This window comes from Xenopus laevis, chromosome 3L (assembly GCF_017654675.1).
Source record: "Xenopus laevis strain J_2021 chromosome 3L, Xenopus_laevis_v10.1, whole genome shotgun sequence".
Classification (NCBI taxonomy): Eukaryota; Metazoa; Chordata; class Amphibia; order Anura; family Pipidae; genus Xenopus; species Xenopus laevis.
Genome location: NC_054375.1, coordinates 130,472,131 through 130,492,832, shown reverse-complemented (window position 1 = coordinate 130,492,832; position 20,702 = coordinate 130,472,131). Strand labels below are relative to the sequence as shown.

General features: G+C 40.3%; 1 protein-coding gene across 1 annotated transcript; it reads right to left on the bottom strand.

The window, feature by feature from the left end:
• Positions 1–3,253: 3,253 nt before the first annotated feature.
• Positions 3,254–20,205, bottom strand: tmem230.L (transmembrane protein 230 L homeolog). The gene is given in 4 exon segments (NM_001092683.1): positions 3,254–3,929; positions 5,614–5,736; positions 16,919–17,049; positions 20,162–20,205. Coding segments are annotated over 3 exon segments (363 nt in total). The 5' UTR covers positions 17,018–17,049; positions 20,162–20,205; the 3' UTR covers positions 3,254–3,788.
• Positions 20,206–20,702: the final 497 nt, after the last annotated feature.

The window sequence follows — 20,702 nt, the reverse complement described above, 5'->3', positions numbered from 1 at the left end:
TTTTGTTTCCTAAGAAACCGGTTAGTGATCGCCAATTAAAATGACAGCTTGTACCGAAACACAGACCGGTTGGCCCAAATCATTTTTGTGTTCATTTCAATGAATCATTTTTATTTTTTTCTAGAGCCTTATAAATTGTCTTATGTATTACCTGACCAGTGTTACATCCCCTACTGCATTAGCTGACTGTACCACTGTTAAGGTGGCCATCGACGTAACACTTACGATCTTTCTTGGAAAAGATCTTTCCAAGAAAGATCGTTCGTTTCAATACACACGTGTAGAGCTGAATCGTCAGATATACAAGTAGATATACGGGAAGAAACAATAGAATTCTACCTGTATCGGACGATTCAGCACTAACAATGGGCGATGTTTGGGTCCCTTCAAAGGCACCCGATCAAAATTTTCCGTCCAGCCCGATCGACGAGCCGACCGATATCCAAGTCTTCTGCCGATATCTGTCGGCTCTTTTTCCACCATACATGCAACAAATATCAGACGAAAATTTGTTTCGTACGATATTATCTGTGCGTCTATGGCCACCTTTACTTTGCAGTGTTTTACCATCAAGTGTATGTTCTCATGTGGGCACACTAATATGGATACAAGTGATGTGCGTCTTGATGCAATCCATTTAATGCCCTTGCACTAACGGGGTTATTTATAAGAGGTTGAAAAAAGTTTTTTCGAGGGTAGTTTCAATAAAAAAAAAAAAACTACATTATCCTGTGGGGGGGAAGCAGAAGCAACTTCACCAAATAACTAAGAGAATTACATAGTGGTTAATCTTAAAAGTTTAATGAGTTGAGCAGAAAGATTAGGAATTTGGAGCCTAAAAGAAATTATTACATTTTATTAAAGGCATAATTACATTTCATTATTTCATTAAAGGTATAGGAATTTAACTTCAGGAATGTATTTATAACAGAATACATACTTTTAAATAATTCTTCTTAAAAGGCAATAAAAAAAGTGGGTTGTTCATATTTAAATTCACTTTTAGTATGATGTAGAGAGCGATATTCTGAGACAATTTGTAATTGGATTCCATGTTTTATTATTTGTGGTTTCTGGGTGTTTTAGCTTTTTATTCAGCAGCTCTCCGGTTTGCAATCTCAGCAGTCTGGTTGCTATGGTCCAATTTACCATAGCAACCATGCATTGATTTGAATAAGACACTGGAGTATGAATAGGAGAGGCCTGCATAGAAAGATGAGTAATTAAAAGTAGCAATAACTATGTCAGAAGAGTTGGAGGGGAGGAATCCTTTAGTGGTGTTGTCTCTATTTGATGCAGTCTTGGGTGATACTGGGAGTAGTTGGGGGGTATAACTCCTTCAATGTCTAGGGGGTTTTGATGATTAGTGTGTGACCTTAACCATTGGGGTAGGTTGATGAATGTGTGCAAACCTACTCTAATTAAATATGTAACCTCATTCATGACTGTATGGCATGTTTCAATCTGTATTAAAAAAGTAGCAGAAACAATACATTTGTAGCCTTACAGAGGGGTCAGTGACCCCCATTTTAAAATTGGAAATAAGAATAAGGCAAATAATACAAAAACTATAAAAAAAAAGAAAAATGAAGACCAATTGAAAAGTTGCTTAGAATTAACCATTCTATAACATACTAACTTTAAGGGGAACTATTGCGAAAATGAAAATTTTATACAAGCTTCAACATACAGAAATAAGAAACATTCAATTAAAAATTCAGTAGCGTTTCTAAAATAATCAAGTTTATCTTTACGATCCCTCTTTGTTCTGTCTTCATGCTGCAGTTGGGTGTCAGATATTTATTGACAGTTAGATCCAATATATCAACTGCTGCAAGAAGACAGAATGAAGAGAAGCAGATGCTGAAGGTAAACTTGATTATTTCAGAAATGATGCAGAATATTTAATTGATTATATTTAAAAAGTTTCATATTTCAGTCTGATGAAGCTTATATTAAAGGGATACTGTTTTTTTTTTCCAAAATGAATCAGTTAATAGTGCTGCTCCAGCAGAATTCTGCACTGAAATCCGTTTCTCAAAAGAGCAAACAGATTTTTTTATATTCAATTTTGAAATCTGACATGGGGCTATGGCATGGGGACATATTGTCAATTTCCCAGCTGCCCCAGTCATGTGACTTGTGCTCTGATAAACTTCAATCACTCTTTACTGCTGTACTGCAAGTTGGAGTGATATCACCCCCCTCCCTTCCCCCCCCCCCAGCAGCCAAACAAAAGAACAATGGGAAGGTAACCAGATAACAGCTCCCTAAAGCTGGCCATAGATGCTGAGATTTTTAAAAGATCAGATCCTGATCGTGAGACCACGATCTTCTCAGAACGATCGTACGATCGTACGAATCTACCATCAACTAAAAAGACCAATTTACCAGGAAAACAAAGGGGAGCTGCCTGCTTGGCCCTGCAAACATAGAGAGATTGCACTGGGACCGACAAAGATTTTTTGACCTGGCCGATCAATTTCCAGACAGATGTCGGCCGAAAAATCGTAAGATGTACGATCGTTTGAATACCACTAACCGCACGATAATTTCGATGGATTGGTCAGGCTTCCCTAAAATCGGTCGTTCGGCAAGAAGAATCGTCGCGTCTATGGGGACCTTAGCACAAGATAACAGCTGTCTGGTAGATCTAAGAACAACACTCAATAGTAAAAACCCATGTCCCACTGAGACACATTCAGTTACATTGAGAAGGAAAAACAGCAGCCTGCCAGAAAGCATTTCTCTCCTAAAGTGCAGGCACAAGTCACATGACCAGGAGCAGCTGGGAAATTGACAAAATGTCTAGCCCCATGTCAGATTTCAAAATTGAGTATAAAAAAATCTGTTTGCTCTTTTGAGAAAGGGATTTCAGTGAAGAATTCTGCTGGAATAGCACTATTAACTGATGCATTTTGAATAAAACATTTTCCGATGACAGGATCCCTTTAAATTAAAATTTTCGCAATAGTTCCCTTTTAAGGATCAACCACCCCTTTAAGCCTGCAAATAACCTTTTGCTCATGGTATCCATAAATATGATTGGTGTTTCCATTATCCAGGTACAACAGGTGCTTTCCCCTTCCCTGAGTCATATAGCCCCTTGCCTTTGAGTGGTGTATAAATTCGAAGGAGGAAAGACATTACTTTACCAAAGAGAAACTGATTGCCTCACCTAAGGCATTCCCCAAATCACAAAAGCTATTTTTGACCAGTAGATGGTGACGTTCCAGTGAAATAAACACATGAATCATATACTGTATCTTTATTTATAAAGTGCTATGCTATAAGCACGGCTGTACATTTTTACAGTACAGAATAAATCAAAGGGGATTTAGCAAATAAGGGATGTCCTGTCCACACAACATTTACCTTTTACACAGGGTATTTTTCCGCCTTAAAAACATAATAAAACTGCATTTGCAATTGATTTACATAGCAATTAGTATGCCAGAATAATCATTTCGACATATATACCATTATTCATTTGAAACTTTTCCAAGCATTTTTGTACAGAACTATGTTAAGTTTGAGGAAGAAACCTCCTGCCAGTTGATTGGCTCGTGCCATTTACTCCACAACCTGTTTATTTTGCTATGATTCTTAAAAAATAATAATTGCAGGGCCTGATATCAGTGGGGGAAAGGAACCCTCATGTTGTAGCATACAAAGAAATCCTTAGACCTATGCAATATGTATCCTCTGCATTAACTGTTCTTTCCTACAGTAGGTCTACTCCTACCGGGCTCTGCAATGTCCTAATCCACAAAATGTACGTTGTCTTCTCAGTCATCAAAATCTGGAATATCATCGTAGGAGTAACCCCGATACCCTTTGGAGGCATAGTACGCAATGCGGAGGTGATAGAAACCAGGAAGAAATACCAGTATGCCGATGATCAGGACTGGGATTGCTCGTTCATTTCCCTGAATGAAGCACAAAAATCAAATTAAAAAGATGTAATATAACCAATATGCTGTGATATCCATTCAAAAAGGTGGTTCGCTTTTAAGTTAACTATTAGTATGTTATAGAATCGCCACTTCTAAACAACTTTTCAAATGGTCTTCATTATTTATTTTTTTGTGAATTATTTGCCATCTTCTTCTGACCCATTCCAGCTTTCAAACAGGGTCACTGACCCCATTTATTTAAAACAAAAGCTCTTTAAGACTACAAGTGTATTGTGACTGCTACTTTTTATTAAAGGAATAGTAACATCTTTAAAGGAGACATATAGGATAAATGAAAAATATCCTAATTCTGTAGGCAATTATAAGCAATATATGGTGTTGCTTTTACATGGTGCTAAAAAAACATCTTTAAAATTAGCCCCTTTATTGAAGCTCCCTATACTGTCGATGTTCACTGGTCCCTGTTTCAGATGAGGGGTGGGCGTGTCCTAACGGTCCCTGCCAGAAACACAGTAAGGGCTCTTACTCACGAGCGGTTGTAGCTGCGCTCCCCAGCGTTCCGTTTTTCTGCGTTCAGCCGCAGGGGAGCGCAGGAATAGACGCATTTAGCTTTTTTCAATGGGGCTGTACTCACACAGGCGCGTGTAGGTGCCGAATGCAGGAAAAATGCAGCATGTTGCATCTCAACCTGCGTTCGGCGCCTACACGCGCCTGTGTGAGTACAGCCCCATTGAAAAAAACCTAATGCATCTATTCCTGCGCACCCCTGCGGCTGAACGCAGAAAAACGGAACGCAGGGGAGCGCAGCTACAACCGCTCGCGAGTAAGAGCCCTAAGAGGGGGGCAGCCAATCACAGCCCTGCAGTGACAAGCACAGACAGGCTTCAGTTCCCTATTAGGTCCTGCTAGCTGCTGATTGGTTCCTGTCCTACAATGCAGTGAGCTGAGTTTCGATGGCTCCCCTACACAGCCTGGGAATTCAGGGATCAGGAAGTGGAAGAGAAGGGAGGCATTATAAGGGTTTTTACAGAAATATCCAATAAATCAGCCAGAAACACTACTTTTTAAAGCACAATTCTTCTATATCTAAAGGAGTATAACACACTGATACATGCTTATTTTTTTACACAAAATGTCTCCTTTAAGCATCTTTCCCTCTAATATTTATATTCCAGTCTCTTATTCAAAAATGCATGGTTGATATGGTAATTTGGACCCTAGCAACCAGAGTGCTGAAACTGCAGAGCTGCTGAATAAAAAGATAAATAACTTAAAAATTGTCTCAGAATATCACTCTCTACGTCATACTAACAGTTAATTAAAAGGTGAACAACCACTTTAAAGAGACATTATATTAAATAATAATGACTGTTAAAAAGACTGAGTACAGTAGAAAAGAAAATGGTATTTCAGTGATAACTTGTATAATGCTTATGCAATCTGTCTAATAAAACTACAACTCCCATAATCCCCTAACTGCTGAAAGGTATCACTTGCCGGAATAACAACATGCAGAACAAAGTTTAGCCATTGGCTTTTCCTGAACATATCTGATAAAGTTCATGCAGTCGGTCCTTCTATTATATCAACATCACTGGTCTATAGCCAACAATATCCACTGTGACTGACACTGTTCCTATTCGGGCCCAGTATAAATAGAAAAATCTGAGCATCTTATAAAATACAGAACACTTACCCCTGGGCTGATGTATCCGGTTAAAAGCAGAGATCCAATCACAATGAGTAAGGTACCAATTAAGAAAAGCACTGTTGCCAGAGCAATGGCTTTGTATGGGATTTTTGGAGGGCTCTTCTTAAACTGTATAAGAAAGAAAATGGAAACATTTGTAATTTCATATTATGGGGAACCAGAAAGAATAATGAGAAAAAAAACTCAACAAGTTAGAATGAAACACCTGTAAACTTTAGTGTGTACTATTATTTTAGTCAATTATTATGTAGCAGACCCAGGGCGTAGCACATAGATGGTGAGGTAGTTCACCTTTTAGTTAACGTCTAGTTTGTTATAGAATGGCCAATTCTAAGAAACATTTTAATTGGTCTTCATTATTTATTTTTTATGTTTTTTTAATTATCTGCCTTCTTCTGACTCTTTCCAGTGGGGGTCACTGACCCCCATCTAGAAAACAATTGCTTTGTAAGGCTACAAATGTACAGTTATTGCGTTTTTTTTTTATTAATCATTCTGGCCCTTTCCTATTTGTATTCCAGTCTTCTATTTAAATCAATGCATGGTTGCTAGGGTAACTTGGACCTTAGCGACCAGATTGCTGAATTGCAAACTGGAGAGCAATTGAATAAAAAGCAAAATAACTCAATAACCACAAATAATAAAACATGAAAACCAATTGCAAATTGTCTCAGACTATCAGTCTCTACATCACTGATCCCCAACCAGTGGCTCACAAGCAACATGTTGCTCTCCAACCCCTTGGATGTTACTCTCACTCAGTGACCTCAAAGCAAGTGCTTATTTTTGAATTCCAGGCTTGGAGAGAAGTTTTGGTTATATAAAAACAAGGTGTACTGCCAAACAGTCTCCTGTAGGCTGCCAGTCCACATAGGAACTACCAAATAGCCAATCACAGCCCTTATTTGGCACCCCAGGAACCTTTTTTCATGCTTGTGTTGCTCCCCAACTTGTTTTACATTTGAATCTGGCTCACAGGTAAAAAAAAAAAAAAAGTTGGGGATCCCCGCTCTACATCATACTAAAAGTTAACTCAAAGGTAAACAACCCATTCAATAAACTAACACTCAATTTCCTGCATGTCATCAGGGAAATCTACCTGCAGGTTAAACACTCTAGCCACATACATTAAAGGGTAAGGAAACCCAGTTGGCGCAAAAACCCTTCCCCCCTCCCGTGTGTTGCCCACCCTCCCTCCTCCCCCCTGGCCTACCCGTCTCGCTGGGCAAATGCCCCTAACTTGTTACTTACTCTTCTGCGCAGGTCCAGTCCAGGGAGTTCAAAGACGACATCTTCTTCCACGCGATCTTCTTCCTACTTTGACCGGCGCATGCGCAGTACGAGCATTTCGCCGGTACGATCTACTGCGCATGCGCCAAAAGTACATCGTGACTTTTGGCGCATGCGCAGTAGACAGTGGCATAACTAGATGTTACTGGGCCCCACAGCAAATTAATTTTAGGGCCCCCAACATATCCGGAGGTTGTTCTATTTTATCAATATTTTTTGAAATTGTATATGAACTAGAGCATCATGGGGCCCCTATACCTCCTGGGCCCCCCTGCAGCCGCAGGGTCTGCTTCCTCTATAGTTACGCCCCTGGCAGTAGATCTGTACCGGCGAAATGCTCCTACTGCGCATGCGCCAAAACACCGTTCAAAGCAGGAAGAAGATCGCGTGGAAGAAGATGTTGTCTGTAAACTCCCTGGACTGGACCTGCGCAGAAGGGTAAGTAACAAGTTAGGGGCATTTGCCAAGCGGGACGGGTAGGCCAGGGGGGAGGAGGGAGGGTGGGCAACACACAGGAGGGGGGGAGGGTATTTGCACCAACTAGGTTTCCTTCCCCTTTAAGGGGCACCCGTTGCCCTAAAATATATGCAGGCTAATAGAACCCACACTCCGGTTGGGAGTAACAGTAGTTTCTTTAAAAAACAAATTGGCCCCTAAGCACTAGGACATGCGGGAGGGAGCGCCTAGTGCAAGCAGCCATGTTTTACAGAATCCCATATACAGATAGACATAGAAAATGTATAAAAGCCGTTCCCAAAAAAGTTGGGGAACTGTCTGCAGTCCAGACCTGTCACACAGTAAACACACTTGGGGCATTATGAAAGAAAGAAATATGATGAAAAAGACCCCAGACTGTTGAGCAGCAAGAATGGGACAACATTTCACTTTCAAAATGACAGCAACTGGTCTCCACAGTTCCTAAATGGTTACAGAGTGTGGTTAACAGAAAAGGTGATGCAACACAGTGCGGAATTTTGAAACCTGTTCCTGGAATCCAATTTAAAATGAGCATATATTTTCGCAGAAAGCCAAAAACTTGAAAACTCAAATTTTCTGGGAAAACACAACTCGAACCCTAATAAATGTGCCCGCTTACTATGTTGTCTTTGTACTATTATCATTTACATTATAGCATTTCTTATCTTTGTCCCCGCTGAGCAGAATCCCTGGGCTTCATTACAGCTCTTAGAATTGATACAATAGTTTCTAATATTCCAGAGACGCTGCTGAGAAATGTATCAACTAAATGTTCCAAAAATTTAACAGTTTAGAATTACTGAGCTGCCAGACAAACACCAGAGACAGGGACATTAAACTTTAAAGGATAAGTAAACCTTGAAAATAAGAGAATGTAAAACAGATGAGGGGGATATTCTAAGCACTTTTGCAATGTACATTCATTATTTATTTTTAATTCCAAGATTTTAAGGGATACATGTACTGTTAATATGAATGAATTTAATTACAACAGCGCCACTTGCTGGTTATTTTCTGACCATTCTGAGCACCAAGTAGTCAAGGAAGTTGTCAGGAGCAAGAAAGAGGCTGCTCTGATGTTCTTCTGCTTAGGAAAACAATTAGAAAACGTTCTCGTATCTTTCGATGCAGAAGAACATCAGAGCAGCCTCTTTCTTGCTCAAGACAACTTCCTTGACTACTTGGTGCTCAGAATGGTCAGAAAAAAAACAGCATGTGGCGCTGTTGTAACTAAATTCATTTATATTCACAGTATATGTTTGGAAGGTGAACAACCCCTTTAAATTCTGCCTACAGCACCAAAATTAAAAAGAAAGATGCTTACAATTACTGATCATGTCTGATATTTCCTGAGATACTCTGGATCACTTCTATCCTAAGAGGTGATATGTATACACTGTATTGTTGATCAGAAGACTAAAGAGACACAATCAATCTTTTATTTATTTAGGTCTGTATTTTCTACCAGCTCATTGCTGTGCTGTAACTAGAGGAAGGGAACCAGCTTAAGGTACATTACCTCTCAAAATATTGGCATCTCATTTGCCTCTTACCTGCAGGTTGTAGTGGTTTTGTTGGAACTCTGTATGTTAAAGGAACAGTAAAACCAAAAATTGAGTGTTTTTAATCAATTAAAATATGCAGTACTGTTGCCCTGCATTGGTAAAAACTGATCTGTTTGCTTCAGAAACATGACTAAGCTGCTGCGTAGCAATGGATGCAATTGAAACATGGCTAAATGGCACAGGTTAGATAGCAGATATGCTCTGTAGAACACCATTATATTCTACAGAGTTTATCTTTTATCTGCTATATACCTGAGCATTTTCTCCTTTGAATGGCTGCCCCCATGGCTACACAGCAGCTTATTTATATAAACTATAGAAATGTTTCTAAAGAAAACAAACCCTTTTTACCAGTGCAGGGCAACAATAAATTATATTTGAATTACTTTAAAACACTTTCAATATTTGGTGTTACTGTTCCTTTACTAGAAAATTTAACACAAAACCAGCCACGCAGTAGGTATATATGGTAGTTAAAATTATTTTTAAAATCTAAGACTAGATTAATAAACCCCTTATCCAGAAAGCAAACTACAGGATCCAATTTTTAAAAAAAATCATTCTCCTTTTCTCTGTAATAATATAACTGTAACCCTGATTCTAACCAAGATTTAATTAATCCATATTAATGGCAAAATAATTCTATTGGGTTTGATTAATGTTTAAATGATTTTAAGCAGACTTAAGGTATGGAGATCTAAATTACAGAAAGATCCCTTATCAGGGAACACCTCAGGCCCTGAGCATTCTGAATAACAGATCCTTGTAATATACTTCCCAATGAATGCTGCAATGTGATGGGTGAATTGTTTAAATTCATTTAATCACAATGTGGCAGAGACCTATAGCAGTTCTGATACCCACAGGTGACCAACAAAAATGCTGGTTGTAGGAAGGAATGGCTGATGCAGGTCTCAAGTAGAATTCTCTGCTTTATTTGACACCTTATTGACACCTATATTTGTCGCATCTAGGTTTATGATGTTAGCACCCAGTGGTTAGGGAATGTAGCAATAGCACGTCTGATCAGATACAAGCAGGTCGGGTGCCCCATTAGACCCATTCTCTAGGATGGGGTTTGTTTTCACCGCATACCACTGCACAGGCTAACTGATCTTAAATTTGACAGGTATTTGCATTGGAATTCTTTATTAAAAGGGGAACCATAATGAAATTAAGAAAAAGACATGCAGTTTAGTATGTTGAAGATAAACAGGGTATATCAAATGCCATTAACATTCCCTGTACTAGATCCAAAACATTCTACCTCCTGGCATGGGGGCCTGGCAGAAGTAGCAGGGTCATAGTTTAATGTAAGGGTAAGGACACACAGGCAGATTCAGGGACATTAGTTGCCCTGGCGACAAATCGCCTCTTCTTCGGGGCAACAATCTCCCCGAACTGCCTTCCCACCGGCTATAATGATTGTTGCCCCGAGGAAGAGGCGATTTGTCGCCAGGGCGACTTATCCCCCCGAATCTGCCTGTGTGTCCTAACAGACAGATGTGTTGCCAGGCTGTGTCCTATGCTCCTGTGTTTACACAGTGGGGAGAGAGTAAATCATTCTCTACAGACTACAGAAGTTGTGTTTAATCAGTTTAAATCATTAACGGACAGTCTTCCCCTCCTCTCCCTGCAGCTCTGATACAACTGTCTGCCATAGTCTAATTGGGAACACTGGGCAACAAGCAGACTATCGGCAAATTATTTATACCAATTCAACAGTGGACTCAGCAGCCTGCATGCTGTTTTGTGTTTTCCCCAAAGAGCAAACAGAAGACACAGGATCCCTGAACACATGAAGTTTTGGCTACTAAGTACACCCCTCATAACACATATAGTGATGTGTGGGTCAACAAAAAGTCGATTTGCACCCGACCCTAACATGCCCCTTCACCAACAGCACCCAACCTAGGGTTGCCACCTGTCTGGTCTTGACCCGGACAGCCCGGTTTTGGAGGGTCTGTTCAGTTTTCCAAAGAAGGAAATCTGTACAGGACAGAAATGGTGATTGGCCAAACCCTGTGACGTCGCATCACTGCCCCCCCTGTCCGGAGTCGGGGTACATAGGTGCGAGTCTATAAAATATGCCAACTGGAAGTGGAAGCTGGCACAGTAAGGTTGTGGGTAGGGAGAGCAAAAGGAGGAGCTTGACCCAAAACCACCCACGACCTGGCAATCTTGTGCAGACATCAGCCCAAACCTACCTGACCTGTATGTAAACCTGTGGTTCCCGTGGGTTTTGGGCCAGCCCGCACATCACTACCTCCTACTAAATAAAACACCCCTGCACTCCTTTTGATGACGATGCCAGAAGCTAGAGAAATATTTATTTTGCCATGTTGAATATATATTTTAATCTCATGATTTTATTAAAAAATATTTTTTTTTAAAAAAAGCCATACTCAGCAATTGTACAAGCCCGTCAAATTTAACAACTTTGTTTTGAAAGGTCCTTCCCCAAGTGTTTGTCACAAGTAGGAAGTACAGAATTGCTCAATGCAACAGTGGCCCTAGCACTTGGTAGTCCCTTTCTGTGAGTTTGTGTGGCCTAACATTTCAAGGCTGAACTTTCGCTGTACTGAGATGTATCTGCTTCTCAATCACATCACTTACTATTGACGGGCAACTGTAGCAGACCAGCAACTGAACACAACATACAATGGTGCCACTCTGAAAGTCACTGAGCTCTTCAGTAGGACACATTCTACGGTTGTTGTTTGTTGCTGGAGGTTATGTGTCTGTATGCCTATGTATATACATGTGTATATAGAGCGTCGATGTGGTTGGCTTGAATATGTCATGTGCTGTTAAACTGTCGGCCAGTGCATGGTGCATCGGCAGCTGAGGAGTGGCAGTCACTCTACTGTTCCAGTCATTCAAGCAGGTGGCCTAAATGGAACATGTGAAGGTTGGCCATACCTTGTTTGGCCCAATGTACAGTATCTGCCCATCTGGCTGATCAGTTGGATACTGTACAGCACTGAGCCTCAAAACATATATCTGAGCATTGTCTGTGCTGATAACCACCTACTGTGTCAGGTCATTGCCCATCAAGGTCAATGGGGAGTAACACAGACGCAACGGTGGATGTTTTTCTCTATTCAGTCACTCTTCTCTTTGTTATTGAATTCCTTGTGATTTATATGACATTAGCCTTTTATTTCATAACCGTTGCTTGTTCAAATTTTGTAAGACCCCCCACACACACACAGTTTACTGTAAATGGATGCTAAAGGAGAACTCTGGCTTCCAGATCAAAATTTGTTAAAGGGCATGTAAAGGCAAAAAAATAAAATCCCATTTTTACTTTCTTTAATGAAAAAGAAACCTATCTCCAATATACTTTAATTAAAAAATGTGTACTGTTTTTATAAGAAACCTGACTGTATGCAGTGAAATTCTCCCTTCATTTACTGCTGTGGATAGGAATTGTCAGATGGTCCCTAACTGCTGAGCAGGGAAACAATCATACTTATGAACAGCAGGGGGAGCCCCGTCTTACTTCCCAGCCATGCAGAACTCAAGCAGCTTTGTTTATGACGATCCCTAAGCAGCCCAGACCACACTGAGCATGTGCACTTAGTCTTAGTCTTGCAAAGATGTATAACAAAGTTACAAGATGGTGACCCCCTGTAGCCAACTTTGAAAGCATAAATTATTTGTTTGATTAGGCTTGTGGTGCAGTAAGTTCATGTTTATATTTAGTATACAAAATACAGCATTTCTGGCCTTATTCTATTTTAGACTTTACATGCCCTTTAAACATGCAATATGATAAAGAATCCTACTACATGTATAAAGCTGCACAGCACGCAATCCTTCATGTTGCCGACTCCTTTTTCCTCCTGCTACTCTCAAACCACTGGCAATCATGGAAAACTGCATCAGCTATCAGAAAGCAACATCTTTTGCTTTGTCATTGCTAGAACTGCAGACGAGCATTTTCCTTGCATCTGCATCATTCCTCCTGTACAGCACACTGTGTGATGCCAAGAGCCGCTCATAAAACACCATTCAGCTGATCAGCTCAGAACACTGTGAGCAGCCAAGCACTGCACATTATTATTGTCTGGAAAGGTGACAAATTACATCTTTTGAATATAATCCTTTTACAGCCTAAAATAGCTGCTTTTAAAAAGGGTTGGTCCACCTTTACGTTATTATTAACATGTATTTATATAGTGCCAACATATTGCGTAGCACTGTACGTTAACCTTTAGTATGATAGAGAATTCTAAGCAACTTTTTGATTGGTCTTCATTATTTATTTTGTATCGTTTTGTAATTATTTGCCTTCTTCTTCTGACTCTTTCCAGCTTTCAAATGGGGGTGGCTGACCCCATCTAAAAAAATAAATGCTCTGTAAGGCTACAAATGAATTGTTATTGCTACTTTTTATTACTCATCTTTCTATTCCGGCTTCATATTCCAGTTTCTTATTCATATCAATGCATGGTTGCTAGGATAATAAGGACCCCATCAACCATTTTGCTGAACTTGCAAACTGTAGAGCTGCTCACTAAAAAGCTCAAAAAACAAAAATACAGGTATGGAACCTGTTATCCCGAATGATTAGGACCTGGAGTTTTCCAGATAAAGGATCTTTCTGTAATCTGGATTTTCATACCTTAAAGGTGGCCATAGACGCACAGATAATTCGATATTCGTGCATGTATGGTGGAAAAAGAGAAAATACTTGGATATCGGTCGGAAAGAGAAAATACTTGGATATCGGTCGGGTCGTTAATCGGGCTGGACAGAAAATTTTGGTTGGGTGCCTTTGAAGGCACCCAAACATTGCCCATTGTTAGTGCTGAATTGTCAGATACAGGTAGAATTCTATTGTTTCTACCTGTATATCTGATGATTCTGCTCTACACATGTGTATTGAAACAAACGATCTTTCTTGGAAAGATCTTTTCCAAGAAAGGTCGTAATTGTTACGTCTATGGCCACCTTAAGTCTACTATACAATCACATAAACATTAAATACTTATAATTTTGTTTGGATAGAGTGCAAGCTACGGTTTTAAGATTACAGGAAAAAAGCCAATCATTTTTAAAAGTTTTTTAAATATTTCGATAAAATGGAGTCTATGGAAGACTGCCATTCCATAGTTTGGAGCTGTCTGGATAACGGGTTTCCGGATAACGGATCCCATACCTGTAATACAAAATTAAAACCAATTGCAAATTGCCTCAGAATATCACTCTCTACATCATACTAAAAGTAAACTCAAAGGTGAACAATTCCTTTAAAGGGGAAGTAAAGTCTAAAATAGAATAAGGCTAGAAATACTGTATTTTGTATACTAAACATAAACATGAACTTACTGCACCACAAGCCTAATCCAACAAATGTGAAATAGATTAGGAGTTGGGGAGCACCATCCATCCAAAATAAAGGATGGTGTGCAAGGTCAGATAATAGTTAATAATACAAAAGGAAGAAAAAGAAATGACCCTTCACATTGCACCTTCCCATCCATGTGTTGTAAACATACGATCGAAGTAATTATTAAAACTTAACTTTTAATATGACCAGTAAAATTATGTCTAGATAGCAATATTAAAATATTGGTTAGGCAGGAGGCTGATTGACTGATAAGCCAGGGGTAGGAGGGATAAAGTCACCTGAGAGTGACTGTTGGTTGGAGCAAAACAATCAATCTTTTCAATTTCTTGACGATTATTCATATTACAGAGGTATCAATTCCCCACAGGCCACCCCTTCTCCCACCTTAGGATCCCTCCCTTCAGGTCTACAATCACCATGCAGGGTGATTGAGGTATCGAGGCCTAAAAAGCAGCCTGAGTGGCAAGTGGTTGTAAATTAACCAAAATTATCAGAATGTTGTTAGCAAGTTCTTCGCCCCACAGATCGTCCAATGACCAACCCCTTCACCCTCAAGAAGTGCCCTCCCGATCCGTTCTCCCCAGCTAATTGCGTTGTCCCTATCCGACGCCTGCCTAACCGAAAACTAAAATTGCGCCTGACGCGCGTTTCACCCGTTCAGTCACGGGCTTAAGGGGAGAGCCGACATTGCACATCTATTTATAACCGCAAGACAGCCGATACAAATTCAAATGGGGCCAATCGGAGAGTCCAGTGACGCAATCCGCATCACGTCCCAGCAACGAGTGAGTCTGCAAGGCGTCGCAGTGGAATTTAGCGTCACAGGGAAACGGTTGTCAGATACTGTCAGAGACGGTTCATAAATATGATTGTTTCCCTGCTCAGCAGTCAGGGACCATCTGACAATTCCTATCCACAGCAGTAAATGCATACACTCAAGTTCACATTTTCAGTATGCACAAAATTTCGCTGTCTTAAATATATTGATAATGGGTTGAGTGCAGAGGACTCTTGTATTTGTCTATATGTATTTTGTGGTCACACCCTCATTGAACCCCCGCCTAATGGTTTTAAAAATTAGTGGTGAGCACAACTTTCCTTTGTTTGTTATAGTTATACAGGAGCAGTGACCAGCTCCATGTTGTAGCTCCCACCCCTCCCAGCTATAGTCAGGTGATCCCACTGGTGTCTAATAAAAGGGCAGCCAAGTTTGGGAGTTTTACTTTGAAAGCAGCAAGTAAGTTGCAGGTAAAACTTAGTCCCTTTGTAAAATGTATAATTAAGCAATTGAATTCTTAATGAATCAGATGAAAATTAAGCGTACGACTGGCCAGATATGGGATGACTTTGACGTAGTTGGCCATCTTAAATATATTGCAATATATGGACAAACAATCCCTGTGTTGTTTAAAGGGTAAGGCATTTTTTAGTAGCAGTATGCACAAAATGTCTCTGTCTTAAATATATTGATAATGGGTTGAGTGCAGAGGACTCTTGTAGTTGACTATATGTATTTTGTGGTCACAGACTCATTGCACACCCGCCTAATGGTTTTAAAAAGCCACTGGCTTAATAAAAAAAGCAAATACAAAAGACACAGCTATACTGTTTACCTACTAGTTTAACTTGGACTTGCTAACTAAAGTTGGCCATAGATCCAAAGATAATGTCGTATGGAACGATGGTTTGTACAATCTTTGGACTGTGTGTGGATCGTCCCGACATTTTTCATACCATGGAGATTGGTCGTTTAGTCGATCAGACAGGTTAGAAGATTTCTGTCGGCTAACGTTAATATCTCTGCATGTATTGCCTATCTGACAATATCCATGGGTGACTGTCACTACTATTTCCGGGACATAACTTCCTTACGATTGCTGTCTGTCAGTTCATGGTTAGAACATCTGATTTGTTATTTTAAGTACTTTATTTCATACGAACGGTTAGTTGTAGGTCGTTAGATTGCAACAAACGATCGTTCGTCGTACATGAGAATGAAATCTGCACGTCTATGGCCCGCTTTAGACTTGCACATGCACAGTATAGTAAAGTCTCCAAATGTTACCCAAGTAGCGATTGGAATCACTAGGGGCTACCTTTAAAGGAGAAAGAAAGGCTAAAATTAAGTAAGCTTTATCAGAAAGGTCTATATAAATACACTAGTAAATCCTCAAAGTAATGCTGCTCTGAGTCCTCTGTCAAAAGAAACACAGCATTTCTTTCCTTCTTCTATTGTGTACACATGGGCTTCTGTATTACACTTCCTGTTTTCAGCATAAACCTCCTGGACTTGGGCATGCTCAGTTTGTTCTCCCTCCCCCCCTGCTGTAATCTGAGCCCAGAGCGATAAGTGAGCAGGGAGAGTCTCAGGCAGAAAGTGATGTCACACCTAGCTAATATGGCAGCTGCTATCCTAAACAAACAGAGCTTTTTACTCAGGTATGGTAAAGCATTCTGCAGAATAAATATAGTGTTATAGCTTACACTATTGTGGCTAATCTAGTGGCAAACTGCTTCGGTAGCTTTCCTTCATTTAAAGACCCACTCTAAACAGCATGGGGACCATATGTTATGAATTTCTGAAGTGGGTTAACCTCACCTGCAAGTCTATGTATCCGTCATCTGTAGCCGAAAGCTTGGAGTACTTGACCTTGCTGTTTGGTATTCCCGACGCTGCGTTGCTGCGTAATGGCATCATGGCACAGACATGGGATACACGAAAACTACAACCTGGAATGAAGAAAATGGGATAATGACAGAGAGCACTAAAGGGCTGGTCTAACCTACAGTAGAACATAAGGGCTTGACAGCAATATAACTTCAAGTGGAGGGAACAGTAACACCAAAAAAAAGTGTTTTAAAGTAATGAAAATATCATGTGCAGTTTCCCTGCGCGGGTTTTATCTGTTCATAGTTCATACAAACGAGCTGCTGTGTAGCAAAAGCAGAAATTTAATAAAGTCTATATGGCACAGGTTCAATAGTGGATAACAGATAACACCATTATGTTCTACAGAGCTTATCTGCTGTGTAACCTGAGCCGTTCTCCCTGATTGGCTGCCCTCATCGCTACACAGCAGCTTATTATTAGTAGTGTTTACTGCATTATATTTGTATTACACTTACTGTTCCTTTCCTTTTACTATACCCAGGGATTCCCTGACATCCCACCTAACCCACCTTCAAGCAAACAGCAGAGGCAGCCGTCAGCATAGTTGTTGTGAGCAGTACAGTCCTCAAACACAAGCTACTAGCAGAAAAGGTAGTTCATTGGGCCCTCTGTACTGTGCAATAAGTCAACAGAGACCCCAAATGCTAAAACATGTATATTACTTAAAGGGGACCCGTCACCAAAAAACAATTATTCAAAATCCTTTTTATCACATTAGTCAAGCAAAATTAACTTTAATTACAGTATATAAATTATTTGAATCTTGTTTCCTTCAGTCTGGGATTTCAAAATTATAGCAAGCAGGCAGCAGCCATTTTGTGCACACTGTTATTAAGACAAGCCTTGTATCATCTCAGAATCTTGTTTGTGCACCAGAATGGGGGACCTGATGTCCAACCCCATGCCCTGGCTACAGATTTAAATGGTAAAGAGAACGGGGGAATATGTGGAGAGCAGTGACATTTAGGAAGTGCTGAATGGAAAGTGAAAGTAATTGTTTGTCCCGCCTCTATGCCCGTGGCATAGAGGAGTGGCAGACAATATTTGATTGACAGCTGAGATTTTTAAATGAGCTTACAACAGCTATGAATGCTTTAATAAAAAATAGGAATTGGATTTCATGTTTAATTTGAAAAGGACTTTTATTATACAGATTTTTGTGGCTGGGTGACAGGTCCACTTTAAAAAAAGCCATACTCCCAGTTGTAAAATATAATATATTAGGTCTAGCGTTCCAAGACCTATATAAAGCACTCAGCTTGCAGCCACATACATGTATATGGTCACAGCACTCCTTAAGGGGTCGTTCACCTTTGAGATAACTTCTAGTATGATGTGGAGGGTGATATTCTGAGATAATTTGCAATTGGTTTTCATTTTTTTGAGTTTTTGAGTTATTTATCTTTTTATTCAGCAGCTCTCCAGTTTGCAAATTCAGTGATCTAGTTGCTAGCAGGCCTGGATTTGTGAAAGGCCATCAAGGCCCTGGCCTAGGGCGGCAGGATTTTAGGGGGGCGGCATGCTGCCTAACCACACCCACATTGGTTCAGAAACACTGGGGATGTGCAGGAGATACAATAGCCTTTTAAATTTCCCGTGCGCCAATCCCCATTACTCTGGTCCCGACGATGAAAATCTGGGTGAACAAAAAGAAGAGGATGGGGGTGACCAACGACAGCGGGACTAGAGGGTGCCTGCTATGTTAATCCGGCTCTGGTTGCTGGGATCCAAATTATCCTGGTGACCATGCATTATATGAATAAGAGACTGGAATCTGTATAGGAGAGGCCTGAATAGAAAGAGCAGTAATAAAAAGTAGCATTAACAGTCAATTTCTATCCTTACAGAGCAGGTTTTTTAGATGTTGTCAGTGACCCCATTTGAAAGCTGGAAAGAGCAAAGAGAAGGCAAATTATTCAAAAACGATAAAAAACGAAGACCAATTGAAAAGTTGTTTAGAGAATTAGCCATTGTATAACATACTAAAAGTTAACTTGAGAGTGAACCATGGGGCAAAGTTGGCCTCATACCTACATGTCTCTCCCCAAAGCTCCAGTATTTCTATAGCTTTCATAGACAGTAGTTAAAGGGGACTGCTGCCTGAAACCAGCAAAACACAAAGAAAAAGTAATTCTAACTTGCAGTCAAACACTTTCCATTATGTCAAAGTGAATGTCAATACAACAGAAGATGCAATTGGAAGCAGTGTTTATCTGGCTGCTTATATTCTCTGCACTGCTGCTTCTGACTCCTAAAACTATGTAGCCGGTTAACAAACCTGCACTACTGCTTCTGACTCCTGAAACTATTTATCCGATTAACAAACCTGCACTACTGCCTCTGACTCCTGAAACTATGTAGCCGATTAACAAACCTGCAGTACTGCTTCTGACTCCTGAAACTATGTAGCCGATTAACAAACCTGCACTACTGCTTCTGACTCCTGAAACTATGTAGCCGATTAACAAACCTGCAGTACTGCCTCTGACTCCTGAAACTATGTAGCCGATTAACAAACCTGCACTACTGCTTCTGACTCCTGAAACTATGTAGCCGATTAACAAACCTGCACTACTGCTTCTGACTCCTGAAACTATGTAGTTGATTAACAAACCTGCACTACTGCCTCTGACTCCTGAAACTATGTAGCCGATTAACAAACCTTCACTACTGCCTCTGACTTCTGAAACTATGTAGCAGATTAACAAACCTGCACTACTGCCTCTGACTCCTGAAACTATGTAGCCGATTAACAATCCTGCACTACTGCTTCTGACTCCTGAAACTATGTAGTCTATTAACAAACCTGCACTACTGCTTCTGACTCCTGAAACTATGTAGCCAGTTAACAAATCTGCCAAGAACCTGATTTGAGAAGAACTGTTTCCAAGATTTGAACCAAGAAACCAGAGAGGGTTAAACAAAGACTAATCTGAAATGCAATTACATAGTTTGAATTAGTGTAAACAGGAAAGCTGCTTCGAATCTCTCATTATGAAAAACAAATGGGTGGGACGTTTCTGAGCAACACCCTGCAGCCCGCGGGATATCACAAGACTTTTAACTAGCGCCTTAATAATCACACTGGGCGCGTTATGTTGGAGGCGAGAAGTGCCCGATAGACTTCCATAGCGGCCCACCAATAACCAGAACATGTGCAACTCACTGTACCTTACACCACTGCCCATGGTACGGGGGATTAGACGATCCCAGCAGGCTGTGCGGCAGAAGAACCAGGAAGTAGTCTGCACTAAGCTCAGCCACTTCCCCCGGAAGAAGCAAGCGCCGGGTGACGCTTGCTTTAGAGTATACCCAAAAGCTCTACCTCTCAAGCCCGGTAGGATTGTAGAGTGTAGTTAATCAATCAATACGGCATGGTTCCTGGATAGTTATAGAGCAATGCAGAAGGTGCAGTTGCCAGTAGCAACCCATCAGCAATTTCTATATAGTTACATAGTTAAATTGGGTTGAAAAAAGACGAAGTCCATCAAGTTCAACCCCTCCAAATGAAAACCCAGCATCCATACACACACCCCTCCCTACTTTTAATTAAAATTCTATATACCCATACCTATATTAACTATAGAGTTTAGTATATATATAGAATTGCTTATTCTAAGCATCATTTCACTTGTTCTTCATTATTTTTTTTTTTTATGTATTTGCCCTTTGCTAATGACTCTTTCCAAATGGGGGGTCGCTGACCCCCTGT